Here is a 22,108-nt window from a genome sequence, read left to right as displayed (position 1 = left end):
GATTCTCCCCAGCCCCCCACCTGCATATTATGTTAATGTACTGCACCCTTAAGTGCAGTGGTCAATAACGCAAATGCAAACAGATTTGTAAGCTTCCTTAAATCCTTCGCGCAGCAGGCAATGTATACAAAGCGGGAAGGTTACATAAGTTTCCGTGGCGAATTCAGGGAAGATCAACTCACTGCTAGCAAAGTTGAGAAGCTGCTGATTTTCCAGGTTCAGAGGAATTATCAGAATAGCAGGAGGATGCCACTGACAGGAGTTTTGTGACTTCTGTTCGGGTCTGATGTGTTTGCCTTTTTTCCTTCCTCCTTCTTTGCTGAGTTCACCTGTACCGACTCCCAGGACTATTTTTACAACAAGTTTTTTGTAATTTCCAACACGGTGCCTTTAAAGGAAAAGCTCACTGAAAATTAAGTCTTTCGGCCCCAAATCAGAAGAGTCAGGGCAAGCATAGGAGCAAACCACAACCAAAAAGATCAAGAAAGGCCACGTTTCCTCTGGGCAGGCAAGTGGATGCAAAATGCGAACGCGACTGGAAGACCCACCCGGCGAGGCTTTCCTTAAAAGAGATATATCCCTAACGCCTGTTCCTTCCTCGGAGGATGGCGAATTCGCTCAGACTTTCTGGGGCTGAAAGGAATGCGTGTCGATCTTTTTACCTAACCTGGCACACCACAAAATGTGATTTTCTGTCCCTCTGAAATCTGATGCTCACGATGCTTGTTTTGCTCTTACGCTTTCTGATCTATGTCTTAATAGTTTCTCCTCAGCTCCAGCAGATAAAACAAGTAGAGATAAAAAGTTAATAAGCATTCATACAAGGGAGTATCTCCGGGAAAAGTTCTTCCCCTCTTCAAGGGGGATAGTATTGATTAAATTAAGCTTGAAATTTAAACAAGTGTGCATTAGGTCTGTAAAATGAATATCATTATAGAAGGAGACCAAAGCAATGAAGTTAATTCTTTTTTTATTTGTTAAACGGAGCTCCCTCCTTCCCCCCACCCCTTCCTCCTTCTGGGCTGGCCTGTCACGCCTTCTCAACAGGCTAAAAACATTCAGAGCCGCTCGCGGAGAGAAAACGCGACATTTATGGTAACCGCCAGCCTTCAGAGAAAGCAAGCAGTTCATTAATTTACTTCACTCTTACTTCAAAGTATGATAATATACGTTACCCCCTTGATCAATAGATATGGTGGGCAGTCAATACCCCTACGACACGGAAAAGGGCCAAACCCGAGGCCGAGAGAAGAAAAAAATCATGCAGCATAAAGCGCCGTGAGGACTTTTGCTGCGGAAAACTCGCGGGTGAACAGCTTAGGCGAGCGGGGCAGGGACGGGTTGACCCCAGTTGGGCAAGGAGCTGAGGGGAAGGAAACGCTCACCTCCCCCCACCCCGGGGCGAGGCGGCGGGGTCGGAGGGTGCCGCTCTGGTGCGCTCAGCCGGGGACGCGCTCCTGGGGCAGGGGGCAGGGAGCGTTATGCGACCTCGCCACCGTGAAACGGCAGGTCTGAGAGGGCCGAGGGGGCCTGAAGTGTGTGTCCCCCCGCTCCTTGATGCTACAAGTACCGAAAGGGCACGGCGTGAGGGGGGGACCAGGACCCTGGCCCCCGCTGCTCGACGACGTTCCCGCTTCGGCGGGGCTCGACGGCGCTGATGACCTCACGCAGTCACGTCGTCGAGTGATGCGGCGGTCCCAGGGATTGGCTGTCGGGGGCTCAGCGGCACTTCAAAGCCGACGAGGGAGCTACAATTGTGGTGGAATGGGCGGAACTGATCATTGTATTGCACACCTCTAAAAAAAAAACACTGCCTCTGATTTATCAATATAAAAAAGATCCTCTCAGAGGAGGGCACTTTTGTGTGATGGCAACTTCACTTCTAGGGGTGAGTCTAAGGATTTTTTTCTCTTGCTGGTTTAATTGGTTTCTTTTTATTGTCGATTGGAGGGGGTTGAAATAACCCCTGTCTTGACCGGGGCTATCAGTCTCTTCTATTCAGCCTTCTTTTTCTTTTTCCTTTTTTTTTTTTTTTTTTTAACTTAAGTACAAGTGAGTTTAGGAGAAAAGAAAGAGCGAGAGGGGGAAAAAGGGGGCAGAGTCACTTTCCAGTGAGCAGGAAAAAGGGTTTAAGGGCATTTTGTAGAAACAACCCACAGTGCCTAGGCTGTGCTGTTCCTGTGCCCCGGAGAAGTGGCCTTTCTTCTTCACATGTGGCTGCTGGAAGAAAAAAAAACCAAAAAAACAACAAACAAGACCCAAACAAACAAAAAAAAAAACAAACCCAAACCAAACCGAGCACTATTTTTTTTGTGTGTGTTGTGTGTGTGTGCATTTTCTGATTTGCATCAGATTGTGGCTTTTTATTTCCCTTTAAAATAACACATCCCGCCGTGTCCAGCAGGTACGTTGAACTCGTGTATACATGTACATATGTTAAAATTTTATATATATATTTGTCGTTGATAAGTAAATGAGGCTTATTTTAAAGATTTTCTTTAAGGCTTAATTTGATAATCTCAATTCTAGATTTAAGAAAACAGTTTTACTGGCCTGAGGGACGGGGACCGGCCAGGTTCCGGTCAAAGGGAAAAGGCTGAAACGTAGCTGCCGCCGTGCCGGGGGCATCTTTAAAGCTACGGTAAACGGCGCAACTTTCCCCCTCTCTCTTTTTCCCCTCCGTTTTTTTAACCCTTCCTGAGCTCCTCCGTGGGAAGAGGGTTGAATGGTGACAAAAAGCCCCGGAAGGCACGCGGCGGCAGAGCCGCGGTGCCGGCTTCGGCGACGGGGTCCTCCCGCGGGAGTCGCGAAACTCTGTGCCCGGAGCCGGGCGGCGGAGCGGGACCGGGCACGGGCGGCGGGAGGCGGCGGTGGGTCCGCTCCGTCTCTGACGCCGACGGGGCGGCCCTTTCCCCTCTGTGCCCGCAGGAGGAACCGCGGGTAGGCTCCACACCGCTGGCCATGCTCGCCGCAACCTGCAACAAGATCGGCAGCCCCAGCCCCTCGCCGTCAGCCCTCTCAGACAGCGCGTCCTCCTTCGGTAAAGGCTTCCACCCCTGGAAACGCTCCTCCTCCTCCTCCTCGGCGGGCAGCTGCGGCGCCGTGGGTTCCGGCCTCCCGGGCTTCGGCGTGGCGGGCGCTGCGCGCAACGGCTCCTCGGCGGCAGCAGCGGCGGCCGCTCTGGTTTCGGACTCGTTCAGCTGTGGCGGCTCGCCTGGCTCCAGCGCCTTCTCCCTCACCTCCAGCAGTGCGGCGGCCGCCAATTCACCCTTCGCCAACGACTACTCCGTCTTCCAGGCGCCGGGCAGCGCCGGGGGCGGCGGCGGTGGCGGCGGGGCGGCGGGACAGGAGGCGGCTGCGCACCAGCCCGTCTTCATCTCTAAAGTGCACACGTCGGTGGAGGGGCTGCAGGGCATCTACCCACGGGTGGGCATGGCACACCCCTACGAGTCCTGGTTCAAGCCCTCGCACCCGGGGCTGGGCGCCGGCGAGGTGGGCTCGGCGGGCGCCTCCAGCTGGTGGGACGTGGGCGCCGGCTGGATCGACGTGCAGAGCCCCAACGGGGCGGCTGCGCTGCCCGGCTCGCTACACCCGGCGGCCGGCGGGCTCCAGACCTCGCTCCACTCGCCGCTGGGCGGCTATAACTCGGATTATTCGGGCCTGGGCCACTCGGCCTTTAGCAGCGGCGCCTCCTCGCACCTTCTCAGCCCCGCCGGGCAGCACCTCATGGACGGATTTAAACCGGTGCTGCCCGGCTCCTATCCGGACTCGGCCCCCTCGCCGCTGGCCGGCGCCGGGGGCTCCATGCTAGGCGGCGGCCCCTCCGCGCCTCTGGCCGCCTCTCCGCGCTCCTCTGCCCGTCGCTACTCTGGCCGAGCCACCTGCGACTGCCCCAACTGCCAGGAGGCCGAGAGGCTGGGGCCGGCCGGGGCCAGTCTGAGGCGGAAGGGGCTGCACAGCTGCCACATCCCCGGCTGCGGCAAGGTCTACGGCAAGACCTCGCACCTGAAGGCGCACCTGCGCTGGCACACGGGCGAACGGCCGTTCGTCTGCAACTGGCTCTTCTGCGGCAAGCGCTTCACCCGCTCCGACGAGCTGCAGCGGCACCTGCGGACCCATACGGGAGAGAAGCGCTTCGCCTGCCCCGTTTGCAACAAGCGCTTCATGCGTAGCGATCACCTCAGTAAGCACGTCAAGACCCACAGCGGCCCCGGCGGCGCCGGTGGCCCAGGCGGCGGCGGCCCTGGCGGCGGCCCCGGCCCCGGCGGCAAGAAGGGCAGCGACACCGACAGCGAGCACAGCGCGGCAGGCAGCCCGCCTTGCCACTCCCCGGAGCTGCTGCCAGCCCCGGAGCCCGGCCACCGCAACGGCCTGGAGTGACGGGCGGAGGTGAGGGGCCGCCGCTCCCGCCCCGGCCCGCCGCCTCCCCGGGCGCACAGCCTCGCGGCGGGGACGCGGACACGTAAGTAGTCGGCGCGGCTCCGCAGGGGAGCCCTCAGTCCCCCGCGGCAACCCCGCTGTCCGGCCACAGCCCCGCACGGGGTGGGCGGTGCGGCCGAGCCCGCGGCGGGGCAGGGGGCTGCTAGGCAAGGGGCTAGAGCCGCGGACACCCGTGGGGCGGCCCCGCGCCGCCTCCCCTTCGCCTTGAGATACCCGCTTCGGGTTGCATTTAGAGCTGATAAAACCCACGTTCCCTCCCTCTTTCCCGCTGGAAACTTGCTCGCGCCCCCTCCCTCCACCGCCAGCGCTGGTACAGCAGGGGTGCCCTCAAGCAGCAGGCGGGAGAGCCGGGGCTGCCCAACAGAGAGGGCACCGACGGCAGCGCCCGCCGGCCGCAGTCGCTCTCTAGCGCAGCGCCGAGAGCAGCCTCAGAGATATCCCCACCTCGTACACTGCTTAAAGACCCTATGCTTTCCGGACTGGAGCGGCAGTGCACCCTCCCTCCTTTTCCCCCTCTCCCCCCCTTTTAATTTTAACGAATCGTTTACCTCCCCGAGCTCAAATTCGTATTATTCCTGTTTGAGTAGGAATCGCGAATTAATCTGAAAATAATAGGTTGAAAGTCGTAGATTTTTAACTCCAACCACATGAAGAAGCACCGTGGGTTTCAAGCGAAACTGTAGTTCCAATGCCAAAAAGGGAGGCCGGGAGGGGGAGGATAGGAAAACAAACTATTTGTAAAATACGTCTGAACCTTTAGGTTTGTACAACTGGGGAATCGTTTTAGATTAGCTAACAATTTAATACTCCACCAATGTATCGGTGTGAGGTGCAGTTGTCCAGGAGACGATTTTGTATAGTATTTTTCTTGTAAATGACTTCCAGTAAATATTTGAAAATATATTGAAGTACACTTGAGCTTTTTATTTTCTGTTTGTGTCGTCCCTCGTCGTCCCTTCCCCCCCCTTTTTTTTTTCTTTTCTTTTTTTCCCTTCCTGTCACGAGAAAGCATTACTGTCGCAGTCCTGGTTCACTGCATTCTTTTTCTAGACTCGTTCCTTGAGGAGTACATCAAATCGCACTTCAGGATATAGGTTTTGCTTGAATATTAATTTAGGTAGGCATACAACTGTAATTAAGCAAACAATATTTGATAAATGTTGAATGACATTTAATTTAATGGAGCATGTACTTATTTGCATTTGCTGGCAGTTCAGGTATAGTTACAGTGAGAGTTCTCCTACATTTCATAAAGTGGGTTTGCCACGACCCATGTATTAAATAAACTGTCCAAGTGAAACTGAACTAACTTTGGCCTATGTGTATTTCCTGAAAATAATATTGATCGATGTTAATAAACACTCCTGACACTACATTAGCAGTTTGCAAGGCTGCAAACTAATTGTCTCATTGTAATGTTGAAATAATTTGGATATTTCACATTGAAATGGAAAGCCCTTCCCTGGAACATTTTAGATTTGCATTTAAAATGCATGAAATGTAATTGATTTTTATCTGTAATATTTTGAATGGTATTAATAAACTCCAGATAAAACTTTATACCTTAGGTCAGCCAGTTGTTTTTCTTCGTTTTAATTCCATCGTTACAGGCAACGATTTACTCTGAACTCCTATGTCATGAAGTGTTCTTTAGGGTGGAGAAAAGTGAAAATACAACGAATTCAGTCCCTTTGTAAAGTCTAGCGCCTAATGACAGCAGCTCTGAGGCATTAAAGTGAGTAAATTGGCATTCCGTCGTGCTTTTTGTAATGCAGTAGTAGAGGAAACTAAGGAAATAATAATTATTATTATTAGTAGTATTATGATTAAGATTCGGTACCTCTTGCAAAACCAAGTCGGTATGACAGGGCTGCTTTGCATGTGCCTCCTCCTTGGACATAATTGTTCACACTGTGCCAGATCCACACTGAAAAGAGATTTAATACTGAAATGGGAAGGGTTATCATAGCTTTTAAAGGCAAAACCAGCAGTGGTCCACCGCTTTCGTTTTCAGGAAAGGCGTTTGTGTCTGGGGGCGATGACAACTGCCGTGGTGAACGCTAACTTCTGCGGATCTTGGCGGTGGGAAACTTCGCGGTTGTGTGGGAAAAGCTCCCGGCTAGTCCAGGGGGATTTTCCCAGCAGAACTGGGAATCTGGGCTGTTTCCAGGGCCGCAGGGTGCTTCCACCCAGCCGGGCCAGTTCTACCGCCAGTGCTGTGTCCTTGAAATCTCGTTCAGGGCTGTCCCTGAACACTAAAAGTGCAAGGCTTTCCTCAAAGCTGTCATCGTTTGCAGTTACAGCATCTACTTAGCGTTCTGGCAAAACAAAAACCAACAACAAAACAACAACAACAACAAACCGAAAAACCCAAACCCCACTAACATTTCCTCTTAACACTTTTTTTAATTATTATTTTGGAAAGGTGGGGGGTAGGGAGAAGTGAAGGACACAGGGCAAGTGTTGTTCCTATTTGGAAATCTGGCCTCTTCAATTACACAGGGAGGTTATGCTAGCAGTCGGGATACTGAAAAGTCAGGGCTAGAGCATAGAATCTGCATGGCAGAAAGACCTTTGGTGTGTACATGTAAAGCACATTATTAGCAATGACCTAACCAGCAGGTGTTAAAATGTGGTGCAAGAAAGCGCAGATGAGTCAACTCTAGATTCATTCAAGATTTTGGTTCTCTGGGTTGTGTAGGGATTAGAAGGGGCTTTTAACATGCACTGGAAATAGGAGTAGTTTTGGTTGAGTTTTGCTGCATTTTGTTTCATTACAAATGCAGCCCTCAGAGGCCTGTGAAGTTTCCTACTGAAACAAAGCAACAGTTTGCTTCTCCACTCTCCCCTTTCTTTTTCTTTTCTTTTCCTTTATTTTTTTATTTATTTAACACCATGTAAATAGGGTTCCATGCCAGCACTTGATTTCCCCAGTGGGCACAAGAAGCAGCCTTTAGTTACCTGGAAGTTTCAGTCCAGATGGAACTGGCTGAGCACTAAGTGAAGAGGAAACGGAGCAGTGGGTAGTTCCCAGTACTGCTTCTCTGATATCCAGCTGAAAAGAAAGTGCTACCAAAATGCCGCTATCCAGGAGCTCGATGGTTTCTTTAGGGCACTGTTTGCAGTTTGCTAGTGGGATAGAGCCAGTGACAAAACTTACCCTTCCTCCGGGAAGGAGTGTGCGCTTCTACTGCTCATGAGCTGTCGGTTTAGACCTGGGCTGTGTGAGAACACACATATTTTTCTTTTACCAGCAAAACCCAGCACTTGAAGGCTGAATAGCTACTTTTTGTAACAGATTTACTTTTACTAAACCCTTCCAGATAAGGGCGTTTAGTTGTTTGATAGGAGCCAGGAACTTGTCTCTGCCTTGTGCAGATCAAGGTAGAATTAAACTAGTTTGCTGACCCATGGGTCAAACTGGTGTCCATCAATTTTACCTTCCAAAGGCCTTCAGATGATTGTGGCCCCTCCTGTTTGCTCTCTGACCTTGTAAGTCTCTCCGCTTCAAGCCTGTAGCAATGTCTATCGAATTTCGTGTCCTGCTTTTCCCATTATTCTGGTTTTTTCATTGTCATTTTCCACTTTAAGTTTCCAATAGAGCTGTGATGGGAGATGTGTGCAGCTGAAGCAATGTAAAACACCACTTCCCTTTTGCCTGCTGTAGTGCCATTCCCACTCCCCTCAGCCTGTGCCTGCCGAGACTATATAGCAGTCAAAGGGTGTTGGCTTCTTCTTTGCTTCCAGTCTACAAACATGAATGTAGAAAGCAAGAAATGGAATCTCAGACATTTTATTTGTGGATGTGATGGCTAATCAAGCCATCAACACCTTCACAGCTACAAAGGCGGAGGAGTGAGGATACTTGATGCAGTCCAACAAATCTTTCAGTATGAGCAGTTGTAAGTATGCACTTGCCAAAACCTGCCACACTTCACATGCATTCCATGAAGCAGTCTCTGGTTTAGCTTTGAGAAGAAAGAGCAGAGAAAAGGTGTGAACAAATTAGGTGTGCGGTTGCTCACACTTTCACCAGATTTATAACAAAAGGGCAAATCTCTTTTGCTGTATCAGAATAACCTTGCATTTCCCAGCATAAATTAGGGTCTGCTCTCTCAGCACGAGCCATTACATTTTGCTTTAGTATCCTAAAAGTATTTAAAAATATATCCTCAATGTTTCAATGAAGGAAAGCATGTTCTGCAATATCTGCTTTAAATGCAGAACACAAGTTTTATTTTTACTGTTTTGTGTGTAGCATCTTTTCAGCCTAGCTGTCTGTCTTGTGCTAAAGCCCATTGGGAAATTGTTGCACATCAGGAAGGTGTGCATTGAGAAAAAACGTGCCATTTAGGACAATTACTGCATTTCCAGTTTTACAGTTTTCTAACTGTTGCTTGGAATTATTCACATTTTAAGAAAAAGAAGTAGGGGGTAATGGCAAGCAATACTGCATAGTGGCTTTAGTGGGGTGACTAAATGGAATAACTCCATTTTACACTTGTGGATTTTGAAACAAGTGGGATTCTGCGTGACAACTTGATTGGTGAACAGTTGTGCAAGAGGCATATTCATACTGCCTGTTAGGCCCACTGAGATGCTGGATAATGGACCCACCTCCCGGGGGGAAACTTTGGTCTTGGCACTGGAGATTTCCATCTTTAGGCTGATACTGCTCTGCAAAGTGCAAAACACAGCCACAGAGAACCCCAGCTTTTGCAGGTGAATTGTTGGGAGCCCTAGGGACAGCCATCCTGCTCCAAATGCTATCTCAGGGTTTCCCTTTAGGTTGGGGATGGAGAATGGAGGATTGTGAGCTTGTAATACTGAAACTTCTCAAATAGTGACACAGAAACTTTGTCCTTGGTTAGGGAAAGAGTGAGGGATGGGCAGGAGGCTCCTTTTGAACATCTTTTGCTCCTGGGGAGATGTAACACCATGCAAGTTCCCTTTGAGGGTATGGAGAAAATAACAAAAAATATTCTTTATCTTTTTTTATTTTATTTTATTTTTTGTGGGCAACACACGGTGCTTTGCACCTGGCCACATTTCCTGGGACAGAAGCATGTGTATGCGTGTGCCTATATACTTGGTGCAACCTCCAGCTGCTCCCGCGTTACAATTGCGCAATAAAAGCCGCCCACTCGCCCATACCGGTTGCTGCTGGGCAGAGGGCTTTGCACTTCGCCTGGACTGCTGGGAAGCAGAACTGCTTCTTTCGGGGGTGAAGAGCATAACTCCCCTTCCCGTTTTTGCTCCGGCTCCTCGCTTAGACTCTCTCCTCATCAGTTCACATCTGCCTTTTTCGGGAGCTGAGACCTGTGTCTTTATTCCTCCCCTTCACCTTTTTTTTTTTTTTTTTGCCTCTGCTCGGACACACACAAACACACAAACACGGACAGTGACACAGGAGTGCGGCAACGGGGCGACTAGTCCTGCCACGGGCTCGCAGCGCCACCCCGCGTGTACGCCCCGTCGGTGGCTGGTCCTTCCGCCCGTCCTTTTCGGCGCTGCCCCGCGATGAGTGGGCGACACAGATGCGAGGGGCAGCGGGGGGGGAACCATCGCCTGTTGCCCGTAGCTCTGTAGATGACCCATGTGATGCTGGGGAGGGGGAAGGATGAGAGGCGCTTCCCGTCCTTCCCCCTCCAGGGCATCACAGGCGTTCCCGCACAGGGAGGCGGTCTGCGTGTGTTTTGCAGGAATATACTCTGATCGAGTGAGGACTGCCTCTGCGCTGTCGCCTTATCCCCGCGAAGCAGCACCCCCTAACCTGCGACCCTCAGCTTCGCAGACACCAGCCACAAGTATCTTTCAAACTCATTCTATTCTGTACTCCGCACCCAATTGTCTCTCCCTGAGGAAGAGCTCTCCTCGCCACCCTCCTTGCTCTGCTCCTCCGCAAGCGACACTCCGCGGTGCTCGTTAGGAGGGTGGGATTATTTATTTAGGGAGGAAATGGTCCAGAAGAGGCCTTCGAGGGAGAACAGATCTTCGTGGATCCTCCTGGAAATAAATGGGGCGGGGAAGAGACCCTCAGGGCCCGGCAGCGGGAATAGGGCGATGGGGCTGCCGGAGCTCTCCGCCGGGGAAGGACGATGTCCTCATCGCAGATAAAGAGACCCTGAAAATACGAAAGCAGGCACTAGGGCAGCATTTGTGATCCCTGGTTTAGATGTTTCACCTCCGTATTCCTTGAAAGCTGCTGCGATAGGGAGCTGACTGGGTGACACAGGCTTTTGACCGAGTTGCTAAACTCATTCGTGTTTAAAGCTAGGCTGGAGGCGGCTCTTTTATTGAGAGTTATACTGGGGGCAACTCATTCGCGAAGAGACGCTTCAAAGTACTCTCCTATATTTTGTAAACTTGTCTTCTCGAGGTAGCCTGAGTGTTCCCTATACCGGCTGGTGCCTTCCAAAGGCTTCAAGTGTATTCCTGCCGATGAAAGTTGCTCCACATTTAATTAACGCTGCTCCCGAGCTCTCAGTCTTCTTAGGAAGCTTTTTATATGCATTTAGTTTTCTCCTGCCCTAATCAAAGGCTACAGCGTGTTGTTAAATTCTAACAACCCCGTTGGCATAGATCTGCAAAGGGCTCACCGGGAGGAAGGGACCGGCAGCGGACCCCAGGATCGGGGCTGGGGCTCGGGGGGGGACGCTAATGGACACAGCAGCGGAACGGGCACACCGAGCAAGTGTCCTCTCATAGGAAAGGTGGCCAGAAAGAAAAATGCCTTCAGCCTTCAAATGAGATGTGAAAGTACTAACACCACCTGCTTTCCTGCCTCCCATTGAAGGTGGTCAGGTTTTGAGCTACTAGGAGGAAGAAATGTCAATGCCCAGAACTTCAGGGGCTTTCCCCTCTTCGCTGCTGCCCCTTCTTACACAGCTCTCGCATTGTTTTTAACCCCTCAGCCTCCTTCTCTCCTTCACTTTGTGTGTGTATGCATATATTACATATATAATTCCCATACCTGAAGATCAGACATGAATGAAACAGGTATGAGGATTTCTTTCTCCATGACAGTAATCGACCTGGTGTGAAGAAGTTGCCTATCCCTGCAAACCTTGCCTATTGAAACCCCCCAAAACCAAATCAACTGACACCTCCCTCCCCCCCAACACCCCAGCAAACAACTGCCTTCTCAGAGTCGCCAGGCAAGACCTGCGCAAATTGCCTCTAGCAGGGAACAACAGGCAAGCCACAACTGTTTGCCTGTAACCATTGCTGCTTTCTCCAGACAGATGGATCACATATAAAGTGGAATTGCTGAACAGCAAAGGGTGAGGAATTTAGCTGGACAATGCAAACAGAGTGTCTCAAGGAGGAAATGCCTAACTGGTAAGAAATTGGTACCTTAAACATGAGTATGAGCCAGTATTGCTGTCTGCTCTGTGTTTGCTTTGCTTTGGCTAGTCCAACCATTACCATGCTGAGAATGAGGCTTAATTTGCTTATCCATATACATATGAAAGGACAAAGCCGGGGGGGGGAAAACACTTGCCAAATACAGATTTCAGTTGCTTACTGTGCTGAATGTGGTGCACACTACTTGCTCTGTACAGACATCTTCTGTGTTAGGACAAGCACAGGTCTCATCTTTAGAGAGTCCAGACCAGGACTTCATCTCTCCAGAGCATGAGTAACACAGCTCAGCAGGCAGGGAGTTAATCATGCTCATGCATGAAGCCTAAGATTTCCAGCAGTCTTGTGGTTTAATGCCCACTATGACACTGGGTCACTTCTAGTTTCAGTTAAACTTAACGGCCTGTGGGAACAGCTGCAGACTAAATTTACCTCCCATTTTGCTAAGCACAGAATTTTTATGAAAATGAATGCATCTAAAACACATGCAAGCAGAATAGCTTTATCAGAAAAAAGTTTTCAAAGCTCTGTGAATTCTTAACGTCTTGGATCCTGAAAAATCTACTCTCACTGAAGACATCCTCAAAAAAAAAAGCAGGTGCAATACATTTGTTTGTAGTTCTGCCTAATCCTTTATGTCTCCCTCTTCATGACTCAGAAATCCAAAAATTCCAACTGACCTGTGCCTGCTCACAAAACTAAAAAATGTACTTGATGTCAAAACCATGATGTGGATCTTGCTTCTGTTCTGGATAGTTACTGCATACCCAAACATGAGTTCAGCTACAAAACGCATGGTATGTAAGAGTACATATAATGTTTTATAGACATTAAGTCACAACACGGCTAGCATTTATATTCATGTCAGGCCCTGCTAATTTTTACTTGCCATGGTAGACATTAGTTTTTTTCTCACTGTATGAGTCAGGCAAGAAAGATGATGGACTTCTAGTTATTAGCCGAGATCCAAAGTTTCCACATCTCTACCCTCTTGTTTCTTGGGAGGTAAATATTCCACAGTACATTTTATTCAGCATCATGGCATAAGAGAGAGTGGATGTAAAGCATCTGTTACAAATAGTTTTTTAAATATAGATATATAGAAGTATAGACAAGCAGAGAAAAGATCTTCCTCCTTTTGCCTCAGTACTTTTTGTTTGTAAATGTACAGTAGGCAATGATATTTCCTGGTATCACTAATGCTATGTAACCTCACTGCAGACAACAGGAGAAACTGTTGCCTGCTAGAGATAATGCACATTATACAGGATGGACTACCTACTTTCAGTATCTTCCAATTAAACTTTAATAAAAGGTGAAATCCAAGAACAAAACATGATTAATGTTCTTAGGTAACAAGCCTTTTGGTATGGTAGTATTCATCTGTTTTGTTTTCATTTTGCAATTTGGTAGCGCAGAGACAAGTTTGTTTCATAGTATAATTGCTGGCTTGCTATCAAAATGCTCATGGGAGAATTAACAAGAGTTTAAGAGAACCCCGAAACTCAAGAAAATATTTGTATCAGCACTTCTTTTCATGTAAATGGTGGGAAAGGAGTGAGAGAGACACCAAACAGCTAAATATGACAGAAAAGAGTGTTCAGCTTTTTGTAAAATGCTTTTTGATTTTTTTTTTGGCTGAGCACACATTTTACCTGCTGTAATATGTTTAAAATAAGTTTTGTGGATTTCCCTATTTGGTAGCAGAGAAAAATGCACTTGTGAAGTCAGGCTTAATTCAATAAAGTTATGTTACAAATGCTTTCTTAAAATTTATTGTGTTTCTTCAGGCAAAGAAGGGATCAGAAGGGAATAGCTGCATCTAGTAGAAAAATTTTTGGTACATAATTCAGCCACACCTCCCCTATTAGTAGTAGTTGTCATGGTCTAGTTAAACCAGGTATTTTTTCCTTACTTTTTTTTTTGTCGGCTGTGTTCTCTAGTCTGACTGCAATAACTTCTCAGATAAAATCTGTGTTTAGTCTTTGTTTTTTAGACAAATTTTCATTCTCATTGAAACACTGATTTTACTGGGAATTTGCCTGGGTGAAGATCGAGCTGAAAAGTCAATAAGACCTCAGGCTGTGCCTTCATGGTGTTGTGCTTGAGGACAATTGGGAGAAGCAGGGATCTTGATTACAGGTATATATCAAAGTTGATTTTGCTATGGTGCTTCTCCTGCCAGCATGGGTTTCTCTAGGCTGGCACTGAAGTTTTAACCTGTATTTCCAGAAAGTATAATACCAGCAGAGAAAGCAAGCAAGTTGTTTTTTTCTCTTCCCACTGCTGCCAAAAAATGCAAGATAAGACCCAATCAAGAGAACAGGAGTAAGAAATAGAACATAAGCACTTGGCTGTTGCCAAACCCAGCAAGCACTTATAGGTACCTTACTTTACAGGTCCCTGCATGTCTAGGTATGCCTCTCCACACATGCCCCCAGGCTCTACATGTCTGACCGCTTTGGTATATTATCCTATTCGGTTCCTTATGAACTTGATCCTGTTGATATACTTTGAGAATCCCCCACACTATCAGGGCTTAACTCCCCACACAATGCATAGTAAACTGGTTTTAATGAATAGCGAGAGGAAGGACATAGAGGTGTATCTCAATTTCCTGTGAAATTATCATTTGCCTGGGACCCTACAAGGTATGACTTCCCAGTAGTTGAAACAGAGGTGGTCAAACTGAGAAAGGAATAGAATTTCAGTCATATTGCCCCTAGTTGTTACCTAACTGCTAAATTCACACAGGCAAAATTAAGCATTTACTCCAGAGATTAAATGATGCTTGGTCTCTCCTGAATTCATGCCAATCCACAGCGATCTGTATCTTCACAGAGACTGAACTGCTATAAAAGCTTCTTTTGCAATGGGAATGTTTACAAAAACTGCTGTGCTAGATAGGTACTCTAAAGTGTAATGATGTGAGCTTGGCCTTCTCTTAAATTAGGATCCAGTAATAATCTCCACTACCTAGCTGTCTACTTTCTTAATTTTTAGGGAGCTAATTGCCCCTCAAACCAGCCAGGAGAGGTAGAGATACAGAGGCAGACAGGCAGTTCGATCACATGAGATTTGTTTCCATAAAAAATCACTTTAAAATAAAGAAAAATTTAACTTTGCATGTGCAACACTGGAAATCAGAACCTCATGAACGCCAAGTAAGCTTTCATTTTTTTTTATTAGTACAAGAATATATTTCCAGCATGACTAAAGACTGCCTTCTTGAGGTTACATTTACATTTGACAAGTACCTTTCTTACTGCACAAAGCTGATCTGTGTAACTGAGGTAGTAGGATGGATTATTCTGATAAGTAAAATGCAGAAGGAAATTGTAGCATACTTATCCCAGACTCATAAACTAATTAATTAACAAAAGACTGTTCCATGCAGAACCTGATACAAAAACGTTTGCAAACTGAAGTCACTGAACTGCGCATTACTTGTCTTGAAAGGTATTGCCTTATAACCTAGAGTTTCTGCACATGGAATCCTTCTGGAGTACATTTGGTTTGATAAAGTTAACTTAGGAATTTCCCCTGAGGAGCCAGAACCTTAGATTTCACTTGTAACTGATGGGAAGACATCACATACTGCAAATTCTGCTGCCAGCACAAGTTTGATTCTTCAGTGTCAGAAGCTGGGAATATAAAACCACTTCTGTAATGATATTCTCTATCACAGAACTATAGCAATGTGGAAAGCAGTATATTTAGCATGTATTTAGGGATGTTTAAAAGATACTCATTAAAAGATGCTCTTTCCCACTGATTAAGGAGCAGCTCTGATCCTCCTTCTGAGAGTCATGGAGTCAAAATGCAGCAGTCGTAATGGTTAAGTACACATTTGAGTAGAAAAGAAGTAGAAATGTGCCCAAGTTACACTGCAGTTCAAATAAACTACAAGAGTACCTGAGGTACTTTCAAAATTTAACACAAAAACTATATATCTAAACATGTATCTATATCTGAGGGTTGGAGAGAAATCACAGTCACATATGCGTATTGCATAACTGTCAAATATGCCTGCAATGCAATTCTATAAATCAGAGGCATTTATGGCTGTAACACAGTTGCCTTGAGAAGCCTTCCTCTCTGAAGGAATTCTCTGGCCAAATTGCAGCTATCAAATCTCACTGGGTTTGGCAGAAAAAGGATCATGGCAGTGATGTTTTTAAAATGAAAAAGATTGTTTCTCACTCTGCTGTCATTAAAACAAAATATAAATTAGCCAGCCTCTGTCTTCACTAAGCTCTGAACTTACTTAGATAACCTTATAATTTCTATGACAAGAGAAGCCTTTTTTTCGCAAAACTATTCTCTTTTCAGGTTTTCACAACGATTTCCTGACGAAGTGTCAAAATTTATTTTATGAAAGTAAAACTGAAACACAGATGTTGAGGCAAGTATGTGAAAATCACAAGTGAGGTCTATAATATATAATACATTTATAGTCTATAATATATAATACTTTTTTTTTCTTGACACAGAAAAGGGCCTTTTTAACAGCAAGGTATACACTAATTAAGTCTATTATTGGCACAAGAAGGGCACATGAAGATTTCAGACAACATTGAAGGTCTTGTGCTGGTCAATACTTGTCCATCTACTGAAATACAGTATATTTTTATGGGGTGATAGGCTAGACTATCTCTCTCTGGCAAAGCCCAGGTGGAAGCAACACTATTGCAACAAGTGTCTGCGTCAGGATCTGTAAATAACCCAAGCACCTTTCACATAGTCATATTCACTGTTGGTTCCCTAAAGCATCTGAAATAAGTCAAAACAAGTGAGCAGAAGAGGGTGGAGGGCCTGGATGAGCAGTTGTATCTACTTGCAGGGTAAGTGACCGTCCCAGCTGAAGGTTCCCAACTGTTAACATGGTTTGGGCTTTTCTTTTGCAGATTTCAGAACACAAATCAGACATTTCCAGCTAGACCACTAATTCACTGAACTGTCTTACACAAGAAAAAGTATAACACTATGTAAAGAGGTAGCCAAAAGCTTCTGACAGTCTCAGCTTGCACCAAGGGAGAAAGACCAATTCGCAGAGCAGAGGGGTGAATAAACACAAGACCTGATGTGTAAGGTATACTAAAGAAGGCAATCAAGGTAACTGGAATTTAGAAAAAGACAAATCTTACTGTCAAACAAAATACAGAAAGATAAAATATAAGCTTGGATGTAAGAAATACCAAGGTGAAACATTATAATTTTGTCTTTAAAAATATGATCTGCTTATTCAGAGACGGGACTCTAGCCTGTCTCTCAATAGTCTTCCTCTCTTCCACCTTCCTTCCTATTTTCCTCCTGAAAGAGCAGTCTGTTTTGCATTTGTGTATATTGCCACCTGAAATTTTTATGGGACAGTCTCCTGCCCAGTATCTCTGCTGGGCAGTGCTACTCAGCAGTGACTGTTGCCTTGCTGATATCCTGGTGTGAACAAGCTCGCACAAAAAGAAAGCAAGAGATCTTTGTCATTAAACTCAGGGAGCAGCACACACATAAAGTACACTGAGGAAAGTTAGGTGCAGAATTAGATTATGGAATGCAGCAAGAAAGAAAAGGGGCAGATGATTTGGAAGAATACGTAAAGATGGTCCAAACAGTAGAAGATAAGTCATAATCAGAAATTCTGGTGAAGTCTGCTTCCAGTTTGCAAGAGCAGAGAACTTTTGTTTGGGTGTTGTGGACATCTAGTGCTAATACAAATGATCCTATTTAAAAAAAAAACCCAAACTGTCTTGTCAAGGTACACAGACCATGTATTTTACTCAGTTTGTTGTTTAGCGATAGCATAAAAGGAGGACTCTGATGGAACTAGATCGAAGGAAGATGCAAAAGTAAAAAAGAATTTAGGGAAGATCCACAGAAATGACTGAACAACTGGGTGCTATATAAAAAAGAGTGTAAGAACACTTGCTTCTAGCTAGTGAAAGATAAATAAGTGGTTACACCTGAAATATTTGTATGGAAAATAGAAATCTAAGAGCCAAAGGTTCCTGTAATCCTTGAAGTATTATTATTTGCAAGCTTGGCTGAAATGAGCCCAGTTTAGACTCCAGGATGTAAAATTTTAACTGTTGATGTTAACTAGTCATAGGAGTTAAAATAAATAGTTACTGGAATCATCAGCAAAGACTACAGTAAAACTTTTGCTAATGGTAACTCCTTAACCCCTTTTATTTCTATTTATTCCCCTTTCTAAAGGAAATAAAATGTAATCTAAGTAGGTGTTAGTTTAAGGAACTCTCTGTGGAGGTAATCACAGCAGTCCTCTACAATGAGTTTACTATCTCTTAATCTATGGAAATTAGCCATCAAGTGATTAGCTTCAAAACTGCAAAAGTATTTGACTGCTGGAGGCTGTAGGACACTAATCCATATTTAGCATTTCAAACTCTGCAAGAGCTGGAAGAGGCTGACCCTGGACTCACCATTCTGTTCTGGTGAGATCGACCATGCTGAGATATTATTTGAGTAACTAGAACTGACTTGATTGTATATTTACCCTTAGATATTTGCATGATAAAATTCAAATTTGTATTTATTCTTTGATTGTTTGGTGAAAATCCAAAGTTTGAGAAAAATCTTTTTTTGGCCATTTTTTTTTCTAATTCATTAATTTAATTAATCAAAAATATATTTTTTTAATAAAATGCTGACTTCTGCAGAACTTTATTTTAGTGTTGGGGAAGGATCATGTTTAGCCTTCTTTCTGACCCTGATTCATGGCCCGCTAAAATTTATAAGGGCCATTCATTAACTGTAATTAGTTTTGAAATGGGTTCCTTTTGAAATGGACTGTTCAGATGAGAACAGACGCAATCATCTTTGGATTTTTAAACCGTACAAGTTGAACTTGAATTGTTTGCATTCACGTCAAAGTATGCTGATTGGGAAGAAGAGGTAATTGTAGCAGTTAAATGCAACTGCCTACTAACTTTTATTGATTGCTTCTCTATGAATTCTGCCTGCTAATAGATGCATAAATGGAATTCTGTAAGAGTTTGCTCTGGTTGTATTATATTCAATATTTTCATTAATGACCTACAGGGGAAAAAAGAATATGGTTACTAAACTTTCAGAAAATGTCAAGTTGAGAAAGACAGGATGCTCGAGGGTTAGATTTCAAAATTATCCTGACTGAATTTTCTGAAAAAATAGAGTGATATTCAGCACAGACATGCTCTGGGAACTAAACTCAGTGGGAACCAATACAAGGGACTAGATGCAAAAGTACAGGCTGGGGGCTAACCATGGTAACTAAGTGGCATTTTTCTGGAAAGGAAGATTAAAGTTTACAGCTGCATGAAATCTTGACACATTTCAACAATGTTATGCTGTTGCAGAACACCCTCCTGAGATACTTTAGACAGGAGTATAGATTACAAGACATGGCAAATAATCCTTCCGCTCTGCTCAGCAGTGGGAATGCCTCACCTAGAGTATGCTCCCTGGCTTTGGGCAAAAGTCTTGATGAAGGGCATGTGCCAGCTGGAAAATACCTAGTAGAAAATAGTGATGATGATCAGCAAAGATGATTTTAGGCTAGATATCAGAGCAAAACAGTCCTTTCAACTTTAAGGAAAGTGAAGCAGAGATTGCTGATGGCTAGGTGTTGCCAGTGTTGGAAATCTTAAAGAATCATTGAACAAGCATTTTTCATGAATTATACTCGTGCAGCTGATCCTGCCTTGAGGATATACAGGGTGACCTTCTTATGTCTGTTCCAGCCCTCTGGTTCAGGAAGGGTTATATGGATGACTGGCTCTGGCAGAAGTCAAAAGAGCCACCTTGCTCACACCTGTGTGTCAGTGAATGGTTTTAGATTTGTCCATGCATTTTTTGGAAGGCTTCACACTTCTCAGTAACTGTTGCAGTTTTTTTGCAAAGAGCACTGCAACTCCACTGGTGAGAGAATCAACCTTTTGGCTTATTCGCAGGTTTGACTCAGTCCATGCCTTGAGCAGATGCTCTATTTTTAGCTCCAGAGTTGATTTCTGTTGATCTACTTGCAGAGAGGGGTGAATGTCAGTTAAAATTGCACTGAGCATCCTCTTTGAACAAAAAGGCATTAGCTTATTTGCCTACATTCACATTATCTTGAATAACGCATTTTCATGACTGTAATAGAAAAAACTGCAAGCTCATTATATTCAGCCATTCTTTTCCAGCTTATTCTTGATGATTAAAATGAATACTAGCCATGAGGTACACTGTGAGAGACTGTTTGATATTCTTACATATTTTCAGTCTGAATTCAGGGAAATGTTATTCAGCAGCTGAGCAGCTGCTTTTTTTTTGTACATAAGATAAAACATATAAGATGCAGATTTAAAGTGTTTGACTCAGTCTCCTTGAATAATTTTTGGCTTAGGAAAAATAATCTTGATAAAGTTTCTGTATTATTTATTAATTTCAAATGCTAGCATCATGTGAATATCTTCACTCTTCTATTTTAAAGCAATATGAAACAAGAACACTTCGTTCAATTTTATGCATTACAGTTTGATATACTGTATATCTATCCTTATCTGAGAATGTTAAAAGTCTGCTTCAGGCACTCCACCTTCAAGTCTAATAAATCCTTTCAGTGAGGTTGGCCTGTGTTTATTCTAGTCTTTGCATACCATAGTGTGAATTAACTATGGTTCAATAAATGCTTTTAGAACATATATTTGCCCTAAACTCAGAAATGGGCCATGTCTGGAATATGCTGTTTAGAAGCATCTCAGGTATCATTACTTACGTATTTCAGTCAAGCTTACTCTTCATTTAAAAAGATGCACAGATTATTTAGCCATAAAAGTTATAAAGATCTTTAGTAATTTGACAAATTTGAAAACACATTTCTAATTTCTTAAATCCATGACTAAGTCATAACTGGAACAATTAATAATAAAGCATTTACCACCCAACCCCCTCCCCCCGTAACCTAATAATACTATGGGTCACACAACAGATGAAAACCAAACCCCTTAACATTTTCCAAACCATTGATAAAGTTGTGATCTTTTTTGAGCTGGTGGTGAATCCCTTAGTGCACTGAAGGATTCAACACAAGATCTTGAAAATTAAGCACTTCTACACCATATCATACAGAGAATTTATCCAGCTTGTCAATAATACATGCTTTATTTACACTTCTTGAACTTTTGGTTTGGCAGCTAAGGGATTATGTGCATCTCTGAGGGAGTCAGTAGTCTTCTATTACAGATTATGATTTCCTGTTCTTGACATCTAACTCTGCAGGATACCTCACCATAACAAGTGAACTGAGATTCTTTCCAGAAAATGAGCAGAAGGAAACTCTTAAGAAAACCATGAAACTTTGTTGTTGCTATATGTTGAAAATTGACTGTTAAAAATTGTAAAAAACTATTTTCCTTTCCAGTTCTCCTTCAAAGAAGTCCAATTTAGTCTTGAGGTTGTGCACGTACAATTACTTTATGTTACCACAATATGTGCCTACCACATTGCCAATTAAATTAGAATTTATTTATAAATATGAAAAAGAAAATACAATTTCATTCATCACAGACCTCAAGCTTCTCTGCAAAATGTGAGCCTCATGACTGATACTTTTTTATAATATTTTCTCATTATTAAAATTTTGCTATCATCAGTTAGTCTCAAGGTACTTTACATGTAGAGGCAGCTAGCAGTGATACAGATTTGCACAGAGAGAAGTTGAAGATAAGAAGCAAACATTTGAGGTGTTCAGAGACAGACAAAGAGCAGAATACAGATCTCTAAAGCAGATCTGTAGCTGTTTAAATTGGGGCTGTAAATGGTTAAAGGACTAAGTATTAGCTTAAATTTGAGCAGAGCTGAGAGGATTTAAGCTAGAACAAACTATTTTACAAATTTTAATTTGTTTAATTTGAGCTTCCAGATCAGGTCCATCTCTACAGTTCTTAGCACCAAGAGTTCAGTTTAATGATTTTAACTCCCTCTTACAAAAATTAACATAAAAACTAGAACAATTTAAGATTCTAAAGCTAATTAATTATATCTTTCACTGTTAGCTCTAAGGGAGCCTGCTCAATTTCATATTTTATGGAGTAGAAGAAGAGGGGGTAAGCACTTGAGTGAAACTGAAAAATTATCTTCAGCCCACATTTATATTCAGCTTAATATAAAAAGTGTGTATTTATTCTCTGAAGGCAAGAATGCTGATAAGGTTAAAAGACTCCTAATCTTAAACAGGACTTATGTACTAGGAAAAAATAAAAGGCTGTAAAACCACCAGGTCAGGCAACGCTCTTTTGATACTAAATGCTCTTTCTCTCTTTTT

General features: G+C 44.4%; 1 protein-coding gene across 1 annotated transcript; it reads left to right on the top strand.

Annotated features, from left to right (window-relative positions):
• Nucleotides 1–1,685: 1,685 nt before the first annotated feature.
• Nucleotides 1,686–4,551, top strand: SP8 (Sp8 transcription factor). The gene is made up of 2 exons (XM_062616750.1): nt 1,686–1,888; nt 2,929–4,551. The coding sequence occupies exons 1-2, from the start codon at nt 1,868–1,870 to the stop codon at nt 4,378–4,380; spliced, it is 1,473 nt and encodes a 490-aa protein (XP_062472734.1). The 5' UTR covers nt 1,686–1,867; the 3' UTR covers nt 4,381–4,551.
• The last annotated feature ends 17,557 nt before the right edge of the window (nt 4,552–22,108 follow it).

Source organism: Pezoporus occidentalis, unplaced genomic scaffold, assembly GCF_034315485.1.
Source record: "Pezoporus occidentalis ecotype Australia unplaced genomic scaffold, CSIRO_AGI_Poc_V1 ctg103, whole genome shotgun sequence".
NCBI lineage: Eukaryota > Metazoa > Chordata > Aves > Psittaciformes > Psittacidae > Pezoporus > Pezoporus occidentalis.
Note: the sequence above shows the minus strand (reverse complement) of the source record. Positions and strands in the feature narration are given on the sequence as shown.

What these genes read in the sequence shown, in the direction of transcription:
- SP8 (XM_062616750.1), top strand. Translation starts at nt 1,868, where the DNA reads ATGGCAACTTCACTTCTAGGG. An exon ending in TGGCAACTTCACTTCTAGGG is followed by an intron (nt 1,889 to 2,928) that starts GTGAGTCTAAGG and finishes CTGTGCCCGCAG; the next exon opens with GAGGAACCGCGGGTAGGCTC.